This window comes from Varanus komodoensis, unplaced genomic scaffold (genome assembly GCF_004798865.1).
Source record: "Varanus komodoensis strain SLA01 unplaced genomic scaffold, ASM479886v1 scaffold32, whole genome shotgun sequence".
NCBI classification, from domain to species: Eukaryota; Metazoa; Chordata; class Lepidosauria; order Squamata; family Varanidae; genus Varanus; species Varanus komodoensis.
The window spans coordinates 17,976,241-17,992,360 of NW_025335798.1; the positions used below are offsets into that span (position 1 = coordinate 17,976,241).

The 16,120-nt window shown below is 39.5% G+C and overlaps 1 protein-coding gene across 1 annotated transcript in view; it reads left to right on the forward strand.

Moving 5' to 3' along the window:
• The window catches only part of THSD7B (thrombospondin type 1 domain containing 7B), a 393,302-nt gene that overhangs the window by 270,924 nt on the left and 106,258 nt on the right, over positions 1-16,120 (forward strand). The window contains exons 13-14 of the mRNA XM_044438217.1: positions 342-605; positions 15,748-15,926. Coding sequence (XP_044294152.1) covers positions 342-605; positions 15,748-15,926 — 443 coding nt within the window. The remainder of the gene's footprint in view (positions 1-341; positions 606-15,747; positions 15,927-16,120) is intronic.

Sequence of the window (16,120 nt, forward strand, 5' to 3'; positions counted from 1 at the left end):
ATTTTTCCAGATAATTAAGGGTGATAGGAACAGACTTTCACTTTTTTCTTATAATAAAAGTAGTCAGTTGCTTTCTTTCAATCATTTTGTGTGTTATCTAAAACATTTCTTCTCAAGTTGTTTTAGGTTTCCTGGTTGCCCTGGAGACAACTACATTGTCTTGGCTCTTCAGAGCACTGGCAACAACTAACAGCTGTCTTTGAACCAGCTCCTCTGTATTTACATTTCATATTGTGTTCTTTCTAACTGTATTAAACCCCTTCAAGTATAAATAATACGACATATTGTTATCAAAAGCAGCAGATGTTACGCTAACAAGCATATTTTCCTGGTCAAAACAGGGAGAAGCAGAAAGCGAGACAAGTGCCAGAATACAGAAATATATCCTCAAGTTGAAACAGAACGATGCGCCTGTGCAATATTTACCAGCCGGCCCCATGGAAATTGGTCAGAATGCATAATTTCTGTAGGAAAAGCCGAGCTGCAGTTAGAACGGAGATTCCAGGGGCGCAGCAAAGAATGTGGGGAAGGCGTGCGCTTCCAAGCACTGGCCTGCTACGACAAGACGGGGAGACTGGTGGAACCATCGCTCTGCAACCATTCAGGTAAAAGTGCCTGCAGTGTGTGTAAGCAACCTTAGTCAGCCCGTTATGCAACCTGTGCTACCCATCAGACTTTCTCTTGCTGTATGCAACACAAGTCATATAACAAATCCTAGAACAGTAGACAAGAAAACATAAATAACGTTTTGTTAATCATATTTAATACATCAGTGGGTTTTAAGAAGGTAATAGTTAGGATGGAAATTCATTAAAAATAATTTAGTGCCCCAGCAGATATAGAAGGCAGATACCACATTGACAGAGGTGAGTGAGTAAAATCAGCTAAAGGTTTTTTAGGCAAATCTCTTACCTGGAACAGATATTTCATAAGGCATTTGGTCGTACCATCCTGATCACATGACAGACATGAAGGAGCCACAGACAAACCCTGTTGGATAAAGCATGTTCTCAGAATTAAATATTTTCTAACCCAGTTTGGTCAAGCAATCTGACTGAGTGACTATTCAGGGTATGCAATGTCATCATCATTTTTCATTTTTAAAAAAAAATGGCTTGGGGAAAGAAATAGGCAAGATAGTGTATTTGTTTTCCTGTAATGGTGGAAGCTGATGGTGACAACCCTTCTTGTAGTGTTATGCTGTATCTAATAATGCTTCTACCACATGCAGGAACCTTATGTTCATCTTTGCACAAGCGTCAAATTCAATACTTCAAGAACGCTAAATTAAGCTGTTGCACCAAGGCACTGCACAAATTGTTGCAACTCCATTAGGCAGGGTGTTGTTTGCACTACACGTGTTATTGATTGCTAGTGGCTGTGCAATTGTTAGTGGAACAGTGTTGATGCCTGTATCTTTCTTGCTAGCATGACGTTGGATATAGCCCACTGATCCCTTGACAGCCGATCTTTAGTTAGTGTTAGACATGTGCTTGAACTGAATCATTTCCCAAAGCTTGTTCTTTTGCGGTTGTCAGATGATGGTAAAACACAAAGCAAGACAGGAAAGGGAAGAAATAAGTGTCTAGTAAAAAAACAAACAAACAAAACAGATGGTTAATGAATAGGTTGCATAATCCTATTCTGACATGCCAGTATTTGTATACCATTTCTAGACTTTGTTCATCAACTGTTGTCCCTGTATGGCTTTATCTGGCTTTGATATTTGTATGGTAAATATCCCTGCTAAGAAACAGGGTGGGTTTAATTCAATCACAATTTAAATCAAAATTTAAATCGCTAGTCAGTAAGACTAGATTTAAATCATGGGTTTCTACATAATTTGCATGCCTGCCTGCCTTACCTCTAGGTAGAGGAACTGCATTAAAATATTTCCAAATTTGGTCTCTTTTACAACTGCTGCCATTATAGGTTTTATCTTCTGGAGAAAGAATAATTATGATAAACCTCAGGGTATGCACAAAAAGATCCAAAGACATGTGGAGCATTCTGCTCAAAAGGTTTCACTTTCATTTGTACTGTTTGCCCCTCCCTCCTCACAATTAGCTTCTTGTGCAGATCTATTCCACACCCAACAATCTTCTATTCATTGAATTTTTTTGAAACGGATCAATTATGAGGTAAGGGGTTGATTCTGTGCACATAGATTTGCAAAGAACAATGAGATTAAGGAATTTTTCTCAACTCTGTATTTTCATTTTATAACATTTTTGCGGTGAAGAAGAATAATGTGATCTCTGCTGGCACAAATTCGTAGTTTTGAGAACTGTAAAGTCAAGCATCTGTGATGGATAGAAAAACTGCCCAATAATCATACAGGGACCCCTGGAAGAGCATGGCATTATGAATGGATTAATGGAAAACACTTACCAACAAATTTGCATCCTCATGCTACATAATAAAAAACTAATCCTCCTTCCATGATGAATAACCTTTGGACTATAATGTATCTTAAATAGAAAACTATCTTTAGATAAATTTTTATCAGAAAGCTTTTCATTAAAAATCCAATTTAAATTAAGAAACTGACTTAATTTTTTAAAAATCCCCCCTTTTAAAAGTGATGTTTATTCACCCTGCTAAGAAATGCTGGTTCAGCCATTAGTCTCATACTGCTCTTCATCATGCTTCACAAAGCTGGCCTTCTTGTCTATTTTGAATTGGCATATTCCCACTTACCCATCCTTTGCTTGATTTTTAAAAATTGGACCCCTTTCTAAAACTCTTTCAAAACTGATCTTGGGATTGAGGAATGATGCTGTTGCAGGTGCCATATAACCATCAGACTGTCCGTAGGGCCATAGCAGTGAAAAAGTACATTAAAACTAAGCAGATGTTCATGGCTGAAATTCTGTGCTCACTTACCCAGTCGATAGCCCACTGAATATAAAAATTGCTCTGCAAAATGCATAACAGTGAATTTTAACCTGCCCTGCTGCAGTGTAAATGTCTGAAGACTACTATTTCCATGGAATTAAATTGAGAAATGGACCAAATAGGCATTGTGTCTGTTTGCTGGTGGAATGGCATCAACCAGCAGCCCCCTCCCCTCTTTCATCCCCCTCCCTCTTTCATCCCCCTGCATCTGCTCTGGAGCTTTAGGGGACCCTGCAGAGCCAATTTGGGGTGTTCAAGGGCTGCAGAGGAATAGAGAAGACAGGAGAGAAAATTGGATGTTGCCCAGAGACTTTAATTTATATGCTCCCTTTTCATGAAGGAAATTGTGTTCAAGCTGACTTACAATGAACAAAGCAAACAAATAGTAATATATACATAAACATCAGTCAACATTTCAGTGCAGTATGAATATCTTTCGAACCACAGTTTCATTATTTCACTAACACTTCTTTAAAAAAGAATCAGTCAAACCAAGAAATTGCATCAGTATTAAAATCTGGCCATAATAAAGCAACAGCGAGAATAAAGCCAGCAAGGGCTGTTTTCAATAACAGGAGTTTGTTTGGTAAGCCATTTCACAGCCAGCTTGGCTCCTGCCCCATCTCCCACCTGGGGCAATCGTGAGCCCTCCCATACACACACATGCATAACCCAAAGGCTTTCTTGGACGCCTAACCAGATATTGCTCTGCTCTCCACACTAACCAGAAGGTACCCTCTGACAGCATCTCTTTTTCCCTTTCCTTTTCCCTATTATGGTCATGTTTCCACTTTAGTCTGAATTCATTCCAGTTTGTTTAGCTTAGCCTCATCTTGGATTTGCCATGTGCTCCTTCCCTCCATCAGTGCAGTATTTCCCAATGGGAAGAACAGCTTGTTAGCAGTGTTGGTATTGTGCCGATCAATTTGATTGTAACGAGAATCCAAGGAGGAAAACCAAACAAAAGGAGGACAATATGAAGCTACTCTATAATGGAGGAGTTCACTGGAGTATAACAATTTCATTCTAGCTCTGATAGTAAATTCATGGAAGGCAGCATCTTATGAATCATTGCACACCTTTCCAGATTTTGCCTCCTCAAAATTTATATGAGAAAAGACAACATATAAAAAATATTTCATGAACAGGGCTTCCCCTTATTTCCATTGCCCAGGGGCAAAAATTTTAATCAAGTAAAACTCTTTGGAAACCATCGCATGTTTCTGTTTCCTGCTAAGGCAGCTCACCAGAAAACAAAATGAAAAACCCAGTGCCTGTGAAAGAATTCTTCATCCCAGATACAGTCTGAAAAACTGATTTATACAGTAATTACTTACTGTTATTACACTTTCGGTGTGAGTAAAGCCGTTCTTCGTCTCATCCATCATCACTGCTTCTCCAGGTTTAGGTGCATCCACTGCAATTAATGGCTCAGCATCCTCCTGGAGGAGAGTCTCAAGTGGAGTGAGAGGGGCTCTGTCCTAGGCCCTGTGCCAATCAATATTTTTATAGGTGACTTGGATGAGAGGGTAGAGAGGTTGCTTCTCAGATGTGCAGATAATACAGAGCTTAGAGGCACAGCTAACATCATGGAAGTCAGGAGCAACAGGGTCTAGACAAGCTGGAACACTCGGCCAAATCCAGCAAGATGATAGTCAACAGATGTAAATATGAAATATTTAGGTTCAAAAGTCAAATGAAAACATATAAGACAAGGGAGACCTGGCTTTACAGTAGTGTGTGTGAAAAGTCCTGAAGCGCCTTCATGGATCTCAAGCTGCATAGGAGCCAGCATTGTGATGCAGCAGCTAAGAAGGCTAATGGAATATGGAGCTGCCTCATCAGAAGCATCCAGATCATGGGAAGTAACACTTGTGATTTATTCTATGCTATTCATACCTCATTTGGAGTATTGTGTCCAGTTCTGGATGGCCCATTTGAAGGACGTTGACAAGTGAGTGTGCAGCCAAAAAAAAAAAAGAAAAAAAAAGAGCAACCAAGATGATGAGGGGTTCAGAAGCCAAGTCCTTTGAGCAATGGTTGAAAGATCTGAGAATTTTTGGTATCCTGGAGTAGAAAAGATTAAGAGGAGCAATATCCATGTATATTGTCTGAAGATAAATGGATACAGTATTCGTATATCTGAAATGCTATCATGAAGAAGATGGAGCAACCTTGTATTTAAATAGAAACTAGATGGTTGTCTACAGCAATGCTGTAGGTGTTCCCTGCAGCACTGAGCATACATTGTACGGAGGGTTGGACTTGATGATCTCCAAGTCTCTTTCAGCTCTACAGTTCTACTGTTAAATAAAGGGAGCCTGAGAATCCATGGCTGAATTAAAAATATTGAACTCAGTTCTTCCTAACTAAAGTCTAGTACTCTAACCATTCAGCCCAAGTGTTTGCAGCTTCTGACTTAGGAAGCCAAATGTAGCTTACTAGCCATGTCATGCAGCTCCTTTGTTGGTGTTTTTACAGGCCATCCAGTCATCTCTGTCTCATGGCAATCCCATGAATGAAAGCCTTTCAAAATGCCCTGTACATGACAGCACCACTCAGCATGTCTAAGTTGAAGCCTCTGGCTTCCTTTATGGAGCCAATCCATCTCACAGCTGGTCTTCCGATCCCTCTTTTGCCTTTGAATTCCCCTAGTATGATTACTTTCTCCAGTGAATCTTACCTTCTCATGATGTGTCAGCTTTGTTTTTGCTTCTAAGGAATGTTCTGGCTTGATTTGATCCAGGACTAATTTGCTTGCCTTTCTGTCAGTCCAGGGAATTTGTAAAGCTGTCCTCCAGCATCGTATTTCAAACACACCCATTTTCTTCCTGCCAGCTTTCTTCACTGCCTAGCTTTCACACCCAAACATTGTGATTGGGAACATGACAGTATGCATGATCTTGGTTTTGGAGCCCAGTGAAACATACGTACACTGGATGAACCTTTCTAGTTCCTTCATTGCTGCCCTTCCCAGTTTCAGTCTTCTTCAGATTTCTTGGGTTGAGTCTCCCTTTGAATTGATGACTGGGCTTAGATATGTAAACTATTTCACAGTTTTGATTTCTTCATTGTTAACAGTAAGTTCTGTAATTCTTCTGTAGTCACGATTTTTGTTTTCTTAATATCCAGCTGCAGTCCTGCTTTTGCACTTTTTTCTTTCATCTTCATCAGGAGTCATTTCACGCTATTGCTGCTTTCTTCCAGTAGCATGGTATCACCTGCATATCTTAAAGTATTGATGGGTCTTCTGCCAATTTTCACTGCTTCCTCTGATTCTAATCCAGCTTTACTTATGAACTATTCTGCATACAGATTAAACTGATAGGAAGATAAAATACACCCTTGTCTGTCACCTTTCTGTTTCTCCATATTCTGTCCTACCTGTAGCTTCTTGTCCATGATACAGATTGCACATGAACACAATCAAGTGCTGAGCAACACCCCTTTCTTTCATGACCACCCACAGCTTCTCATGATCCACACAGTCAAAGGCTTTGCTGGAGTCTATGAAGAATAAACTGATCTTTTTCTGAAATTCTTTGGTGTGCTTCAGGAGCCAGCATATATTGGCAATATGATCTTTAGCACCTCTTTCTTTTTGGAATCCGGCTTGGAGGTCCAGCATTTCTCCCTCCATACAGGGCAGTATTCTTTGTTATAACACTTGGAGTATCGTCTTGTGTAGAAAATCAGTGCAGTGGTCCTGTGGTGGCTGCACTCTTTTGCATTGCCTTTCTTGGGGACTGAAATGTATATTGAATGTTTCCAATCCATGGACCATGGTTTTGTTTTCTGTATTTGTTGGCAAATTCTTCTTAGGATTGGGACTGATTCATTTTCTGCAGACTGGCATAGTTCTATGTACTCCAGATGCTTTATACTTTGCAAGCGCTTTCAAAAGAGCTTTCACTTGGCTTTCTAACATTGCAGGCTTTTCTCCATAGGATTCCTCTTTGAAGAACTCTGTCATTCTTTTATCTATTCTGTATACTTTTTCCTTATATTCTTTCCACTTTCTCTTTATCGTCTCCTGGTCAAATAGTATGTTGCCTTTTAGCATTCCTAAAAGGTTTGAATTTCCAGTTAATTTCTTGGATCTTCTGGAAGAGTTCTCTTGCTTTTCCTCTTTTGTTGCTTTCTTCTATTTCTTTGCATTGCCCATTGTAATAGTTCTTTCTGTCTCTATATGATAGTCACTGAAAAGTTGCATTCAGGATTCTGTCCCTATTTCTGTCACCTTCTGTTTTTGCATCTTATCTGTCCTTTGCAACCATGAGTGCTTCTTCTGTCATTTATATAGGTTTTTTTCTTTTGTGTTACTACAGAAATTGCCCTTTGGCCTTCTTATCTAACTACATCTCTGGTTTCCATGCACAGTTCTTCTGCCCCAAGGTCAATTAAGTTGAGCAATGTGGTAAAAGAGTTGGATAAATGAACTGAGAGTTCTAGAACACTTCAAATAGACAAGAGACTACAGCCTTAACTGATCTGAGAAAGAAAGAAAATGTAGTTTTCAGACCAGCTGATAAAGTAGGCACAGGGGTCATTTAGAACACACAAGAATATCTTACAGAAATAACTAGAGCATGCTATGCCTGATGCAAATGTTGAAAAAGAAAATACTCAATGCTCTTGATGAATAGGGGAAGATGAGTAGATGAGGTGGGAAAGTAAAAACTTTTTTTCTACTGTAATCAACAGTTAAAACTCCAGAATGAACTAAGAATGAGAGCCAGTGTGGTGTGGTTAAAGGTGTGGGACTGGGACTCAGGCGATGTGGGTTCTAGTCCCATGCAGCTACGGAGCTCTCTGAATGACTTTGAGCCAGTCACAGACTCTCAGCCCTACTTGCCTCACACTATTGTTGTTGTGAGGATAAGATTGAGAAGAGGAGGAGAATTATATAAGCTGTCTTGAGTTCCCTGCAAGGAGAAAAGGAAGGATATAAATATAATACATAAATAAATTGACAACAAGACTGTACTAGTACCAGGTTGTCCAGTTACATCAAAATGTGGATCCATAGTAGAAACTTTATGTAGATTATTTTGTAAAATACTTATTCTCTGGAGATTTTGTATGTTTCCTAGATAAAGAACACTTTTTACATTTTACATGGAATACAGTGCCCTTAGATACTGAACAGGCTTGGATGGTGACCATGAATGTGGAGTCTCTCTACTCCAACATACTGCAAGAACAAGGAATGGAAATGATAGAATACCCCTTGAATAAGAGAAAGAATCCATTTCATCTTCATATGTTCTTTAGCAGAAATGGCACTGAAGGAACAGAAATTCTGTTACAGCATGACAGGACCTCTGGCAGATAACAGACATGGCTAGGTGTTGCAAGCTTGCTCTGGAACTTGCCAGTCTTTTTGTAGACAAACTGTCGGTTGATAGCAGAAATCACAGTGTTCTAACAATCCATAAAAAGCTGCAGAGAAGAGCTAATCAATCTGTATGTAAGCAAGAGAAACACCTTTGAAGATACAAATGGCCCACAGCTGAACCTCTGAATATAATGAAGCTTCACCTACAACCAACAAAACTCTTTTTTTGAGCATTACACTTAAAGAACATGTTCACTTTTATGTGTTGAAAACAAATCTTCTGCAGACCCATCTGCAGATCGTCTATTGTCCTAATTTGAGGAGTTCTGTAAAATGAAAAGATGGCAAATTGGCCTGCACTGAACCACTGAAATAAATAGATTGTTGATATATGTTTCAATACAGCTGCATGATTGAGAAAGGAAGATTGATGCTTGGAAGCCCGCTAGTTGAGTAAAGCTGATTTAGAACTAGTTTCTCAAGCTGAAGCAATGAAAATGCAGGTGTCCTCAAGGTCATTAATTCAAAATGCAACTTCCAACCTTTGAAACCTTGAAACTGACTCTAGTCCACAGAAAGCTGAAGAAGCAATTTGATGCCAATGTTTCCTCTGAGATTCTTGCCATTTTTCTGTCTTGTCTACACTGAAAAAGATGAGTTTGAACAATGAAATTGTCCAGGCATTTTTGAGGCTGGTTCACATATTTCTGAAAGTGTGTGCCATTCTAGTCACCTCACCTGAATACGGACATTATTGAATTGAAAAGGTACAGGGAAAGGCAGCAAAAATTTTCAAGGGGGCTGGAGCATTTCCCGTATGAGGACTGGCTGGGATTGTTCAGCTTAGAAAAATGGTGAGTAAGGGAAGACATGATAGAGGGGTTTAAAATTATGCACAGAGCAGAGAAAATGGAGAGGGAGACATTCCTCCCCACCCCACTGCCATAACACTCGAACTGGAGGACAGCCAATGAAGCCGATTAAGGGAAGGTTCAGGACAGACAGGAGGAAGTACTTCTCTGAGCAACACATACTTGGACTATGGAATTCCCTGCCTCAGGAAGTAGTGATGGCTGCCAATCTGGGTGGTTTTAAAAAGGGTCTAGAAAGATTCACGGAAGAAGAGGCTGTCAGCGGCCACTAACAACATTGGCCAAATGCTGCCTCCTTCACCAGAGGTGGCCTGCCTGCATACACAATTGCTGAGGGCCTTGGGCAGGTGGAGGTCTTGCACCCATCCTGCTTGAGCGATCTTGTGAGCAGCTAGTTTGACACTGTATGTACAGAATGCTAGACTAGGTGGACCCGCATGATTCTGCATGACTTTTCTTCTGTTCTTCAATTATAGTTTTTGATGGTAGATTCAGGGAACTAATTAGGAGATCCTTTGCAGTTCAAGTTATTCTTATTTATCTCAGACAATGAACTTACACTGCAACCAAAGGAGTGGTCCTATTGTACAGGCTGTTCTTAAATAAGTGCGTCTTTAATTTGAAATGTGTTTACAAATTAAAATGTTTAATTTGTAAATCTGTACAAATTTACAAATTATCTCTAACATGATTAAATAGATGTTTGCTTGTTTATGTTGCTATTTGTATCCCACCTGTCTACCAAAGAGTGTTACTAAAGGTACATTTAAAAGTGAAAAACATTAAAAAATTAAAGCAATAACAGTTACAGGGGGGAAAAAAAGAAAAAAAGAAGCCGCGAGCCCAACGTAACCACTTAAAAGCTAAAGGTTTTCTTGAGTAAAGTAACCTTTGCCTGCCAACAGAAAGACAACAGAGAGGGAAGAATGGAGCATCCCTTGGCAGGGTCTTATTCATTCATTCATTTTCTCTGCTGCCCAATAGCTGAAGCTCACTGGGTGGTATCCCATAATTACAATTACAATCACTGTAAAAAGAGTTCATTTTTCAAAAGGAAAAAAAAAATCTGTGGTTGTATCTTGATTTCCCCACCTAGAGTGCACTTGTGTAAGAACATGGCACATCTTATTCTAAGGCATCTGAGTAAATCATCAAATTAAGGACCAGAAATCAGCTTCCAGTGTGAACTGGTTGCAGTTTAGTAGCTGAAGCTAAAACTAGTATAATTTCTGTTGCTGTTTCATGTTGTCAGGTCATCTGACTTATGGTGACCTAGGTAAGAATGTCCACCAAAATGTCCTGTCCTGCCCTGCTTAGCTCTTGTATAGTCAAGGCTGTGGCTTCCTTCATGGAATTGATCCATCTCACATTTGCTCTTCCTATTCTTCTTCTTCCGTCAACCTTCTCTATTATTATTGTCTTGAGCCTTGTCTTCTTATGGTGCTTCCCAAGTACATCAGGTTCAGCTTCATCATTTTTCCTTCCAAGGAAAATTCTGGCTTGATTTGATCTGAGGCCCACTTGGTCATCTTTCTCCCAGTCCAGGGGATGTACCAAGGTTTTCTCCAGGACCATGTTTTGAATGCATCAACTCTCTTCCTGTCAGCTTTCTTCACTGTCCACCTCTCACACCTGAACACAGTGATTGGGAGCACAGCAGCATGGGTGATCTTGGCCTTGCTCTCCAGTGTAACACACTGAAGCTGGTGTGATGCTCATCTCTGAAGAACTTTTAAGTTTAACTTACCCTGCCCCTCACATAGATAAATAACAAATCAATATAAATTCTAGAGCTTTCTTGCTTAAATGTTTGTTTTGTTTGGTTTGGTTTATTAGACTCTTTTATAAAGACAATAGTTTTAGTATCAAAGGCTTTTTCATTAGCTGTGTCAGCCCAGCTAACAAAGACAATAAGATTCCTCCTGGAGCAAAGAATGTAAACAATGGAACTGTTAGACCTTAATCTTCTTTAATATGGATTAAGTGCAGTTTAGAAATTAAAAAAAAACGACTTTAAGGAAATTATTATCTGATGTTGCTTGTCTGCTAAAGTGACACAGTGTGCTTTAACTTTTACCTCATTATAATGTTGCATATCTTATTTAGTTCATCATTTTTAGCTAGGATACAGCTTTCAAGAACAAATTCTTGCATTATGTCTTCTACAAACTATCATACACACACACACACTCACACACATATATATTGCTACTTTTAATCAAAAATAAACTTTTCCATAAAATATATTGTATAAATTCCATAAATGAAAAATTAGAACACTTAATCCTAAGTTAAGTCCCCCTGCTTTCAGGAGAATATAGTTCAACCTAAGTTTAATTCTTCAGATGAATTCAGTGTGATTTAAATATGCTTAATTTTTGCAAGATTGTGTCCCAATATCTGGGTCTGCCCCTTTTAAACTTAATACATAGATAGATACAGAGAATAATAATACATTGTTTGGGAATATTCCAGTGCTCATTTATGTATGTATAATACAAATGGGACCAGTGACAAAATGTTAAATCAGGAGTGCAGTCATGGTCCAAGGTTCAGTGGACACAAACGTTGATTAGAAATTTATTTGCATAACACACTAAACACATTTGTTTGTTTGTTTTCCATTGTTATGCATGATTCACTTTAGTTTCAAGAAGTGAATTTAAAAAAAAATATTTTTCAGTCTTCTTCCAGGAAAATCATTGTTGTCGCTATCACTTTGTGTGTTGGGTGGAATTTTGTCAAATTACCTTGAGTTCTATGGGGCACCTTCTGGCTTTCTTTCCAAGTATACAGGTGTTTAAAGTTTTTTTTTTAAATTAAAATGGTGAAATATGCTAGGAATAAACAAGATTAGTGCCAATTAGGGTAAATGTGTGTCAGGTTCAGAAGCAGCTTGCACAGAAGGTTTGCCTTCTGAAACCATCTCCTTGTTTCATACAATCATGTTAACAGTTCTTCATACGCATTGCAGCTATAATTCATTTGGATAAGTCAGGAGATAGTCCAGGGAACTCCAGTGGTTTCTTTTGTGAAGATTGTATATATTCTTCATTGTTTTCTCAGAGGGTCACCTTTTGACTCTCTGTATTCAGTCTCTCCAAGAGCTGTTATTTTATTTACTTTGGCCTGAAGCCATAGTTTTCATTTTGCTTTGCTTTTTTTCTCATGAATGTAAAAGGAAAAATAATGGTGTCCATGTTCACTCTTGTGTTCTATCAGCCCTTCACCATGTTCAATATAAATGTATGTGTTTGCTTTAAACTTCTTTGATATCTCTTCTGCTTTGGGCTTCACAGTTCAACGAGAGCTCTGATGTTTGGGCAAACTGTCTATTTATACACCAGAGAAAGAATTTTGTGTAATAAACTGTAACAGTGAATGCTTGAAAAGCTAAAAAAGATTGTGCAGTCTTCTAGCCCTGACCACGCACACAGTCCTGTCTGTCATGTACACCAACACGTCTATGGGCTCACTTGGGGTCTTGAGTTTGTAGCTTCGTTTCGGTCCTTTCAGAATATGATGGCACTTCTTGAGTACAGTCTCCTTTGTTGCTTCTTCTGACATCAGGTGTAGCTCCACGGAGCTACCAGCACTGGTGCCCTTTACCTTAACATCACATAAACAGTGTTTCCTCAAAACAACTCAGAGTGACTCTCTGCTGCATTATTAGCCATTAATGGAAAGTGTGCCACTAATACTTTGTTGCTGTTAGCTAAATGGCAGGTGAAAGAACATGGCAATGCTCTTATACAAGTGCATGGGAGCATGTGGTGAACAGCTCCCTGGTGGACTGTGATCAGCATCTTGGAATGGGCTTCCACGGGAAGCCCCATCGGTGGTTGAATGGGTGGTTGAGGCCCCATCGGTGAGGGTGTTCAAGGATAGGCTAGATGTGCCCGTGGTGGGCCTGTCGTGAGCAGAGCTGGCTGGAGCCGGGGCTCAAACTAGATGGCTGGGGAGGCCCCTTCTGACTCGCTCTGTTTCTATCTTAACTGGCTTACCTTGCCAGCAATAAAGGTGAATGTGAACCCAATAATCTTTCTTTTCTAGCAAGTACTGTTCAGGAAACAATGTAGAGAACTCATGGGTCAGATGATAAAGCCACAGTTGAATGTGGTTATCACCCACACACATACGCACGCATGCACATGCTAATGTTACTGTGTTTCTAAGCCTTGTCAGCCATGTTGGTCCCCCTCAGCTAGCGAATCCTGACTGATGTGTCCTCTCTGCACATGTATCTCTCTGAATCAGCTGTAGTCAACATGCATGGGTTTTTACAAAGACACTTGCTTTTGTATGGCAAAAAGACCCACCCTTTTTGTTGTTGTTATTCTTATTATCCAAGCTGCTAGGGCATCAGAAACAGGATAACTATTTTTCATTTAGTTTCGTAAAGAAATCTGTTGTAATAATAAAAAAGGGCACCTGGCAAACTCTCTGGGTGGTACAAGTTCAGTCAAAGACATTTTGCTTCCTAAAATGAATGATAAGGGCCCTCGTTACCCATTGCCCCCATTCTGTGCTTTGCTTTTGGACTGCCAGTGGAAAATTACTTCAACATTGCTGACGGGACAGTAACTTCCACTGCATCTGAGGGCAGCCAGTTAGCTTAGGGAAGGAAACACTGTGATAGCCCCAACACCTTGGCACTGCGCCCTGGGCCCAGCATCTACCCTTTGAGGTAGCCTCCTCATTCTGCCTAACAGTAGGGCTGGCCTGTGGATTTCCTTTTTTAAAAAAAATTACTGCAACTTGCAAGTGGATGGCATCCCCTTTGCTCACTGAATGGTTAAAGTGGGAAATCAAAGGCGAGCGTATTTTGACCTTCTGTAATTTATAATACATAATTAAAAGCACACACAAAGACTGGGTGGATAAAGCATCAACTGTCAGAAGGTACAGGAGAACTGTTGATAAATAATAAAGCACAAAGATAGCACCTAATCTAAAAGTATTTGGAAATGTAAGTGGCTAAAAGAAAGTATTTGCCTGCAGAGTAACAAACCAAATTAGTGTACATTTTAAATTAGACCGTTATGTCGCTTCAGGAAGAGCTGCGATAGAGGGCTATTATGGAAAAATTGTCATAGCTATGAGTCTGTTGTCTGGCTGCAGTGCGAAAGGTTAGCAAAATGCTGATCCGCAGAAAAAAGGCAAAGTGTACGATACTACCAATCTCAGTATTTATTGTTTTTACCCTTATCAACAAAATTAATTTTGTTGTTTGCAGCTTAGAAATTTAGACAGCTCTTAGGCTATTTTACTAATATAGTTCTATTATATATATAAAAAAACTTTTAAGCATCTGGCCTCCTCATAAGCAACTTTAATGCAAAGGCTAACAACACATACTGCCAATTTGGTTTATAGCTTAAGGCTCAACCTCAATTTCATATCTGATTTATCACTGCAGTATGAGCAATTTCATTCTTTGGGGATGAATCCAGTTTAGCTGGTCTCAAAAAGCATTTATTTGTTTGTTTGGTTGGTTGGTTGGTTTTCTCCGTGTTGAGAAACTGGAGGCCCCAAAGATTTTGACTCATGAATCGAGACTAGTACTCATAGTTGCGGGCTTTTCAGGGTCAAGATCAAATGACAGAGCAACGCAGGACATCTCAATTGATTTCAAGCAGGTTTTAAAATGGTGATTACATGCAGTGCCCAGTGTGCTTAGGTGGCCCTTAGAGATGGCAGGGATTGATAAAAATGTTTGAGTTGGAGGATTATTTGAAACCCCTTTTAATCACCATTAGCTAAAAAAAAAAAAAAAAACAGCTTGCCTCTTCGACATTATAAGCAGATCAAGTCAAAATTTAAGTATTAGCATGGGGATAATTCTTAGCAAAGTTGAAACTCCCTTGGATGTTATTGAGCATTGAGTTGCTTGTACACAGTATAGTTTAACATTTTCCAGAGGGGAAACTATGTTAATCTGCTGCAGCAAAACAACAAACTCCTTGGAGTCACTCAAAGACCATCACATTTATTATGAAATAGGCTTCTATGGGCAACAGTGTCCTTCATCAAATGCATGAGGTGTTACTTTGAATCACACCCACATGTCTATGCATATGTGTGAATGACATATGTCTGTGAGAGAAAGAGAAACACACTGGGAGGAGGGAAGGCAATTAAACACTGAAATGCTGAAATACAGAAAGCACCAAGAGCAATAATTCCTTATTATCGGTGGCCGTACTCAAAAAGGTAACACGGACATTCTTGAGTAGACGAGCTGATTAACACACAAATTTAAGAGCATTTATTTGCTTAGGTACTCATGTCTGATAACAAATATTATAGTGTTACAACTATTATGGTATTTCAGCTATTTGTAAGGCTAAGGTATTAGTGCCTTTGCCATCCATACTACTACCTGGGCCTTACAGAATTATTCATGTCAAAAGTCTCTGTAGAATCAGAAATATTGCCGGTTCCTTTACATCTATGTGAGATAGAATGCACTCAGGGTATCGTTTTACTCTGCATTCCTACGCATTTCTACTCAAGATAGCCCTTCTGATTTCTGTGGAGCTTGTTCCCAGAAACAAGTATGACTGCAGCTCAACTAGTTAATAATCTCTATGGTAACATAATGTTGATGGTTCTGTTTTTCCTATGTTTTTATTTTAGGTTATGTTGAACAGCCATGTGTAGTACCTTGTCCATTTGACTGCAAACTAAGTGACTGGTCCAGTTGGGCCCCCTGCAGTTCATCTTGTGGAACAGGAGTGAAAATTCGGTCCAGGTGGCTTAAGGAGAAGCCTTACAATGGAGGACGTCCTTGTCCAAAACTAGATCCTAAGAATCAGGTGAGGTGTATCAAGAGAACATTAGATAAATTTTGCAGTGCATTGGTTGTGTTCTCTGGAAAGAGAAACAAGATAGCTTCCCTCCACTCCAGAGATCTTGAACCTCTCTGAGCAGAAGGGCTAAATTCCATTTTGAAGACACATGCAAAGGTTGCATCCCAGTGGCAGCTGGGGCCAAGAACAGAGGATTGGAA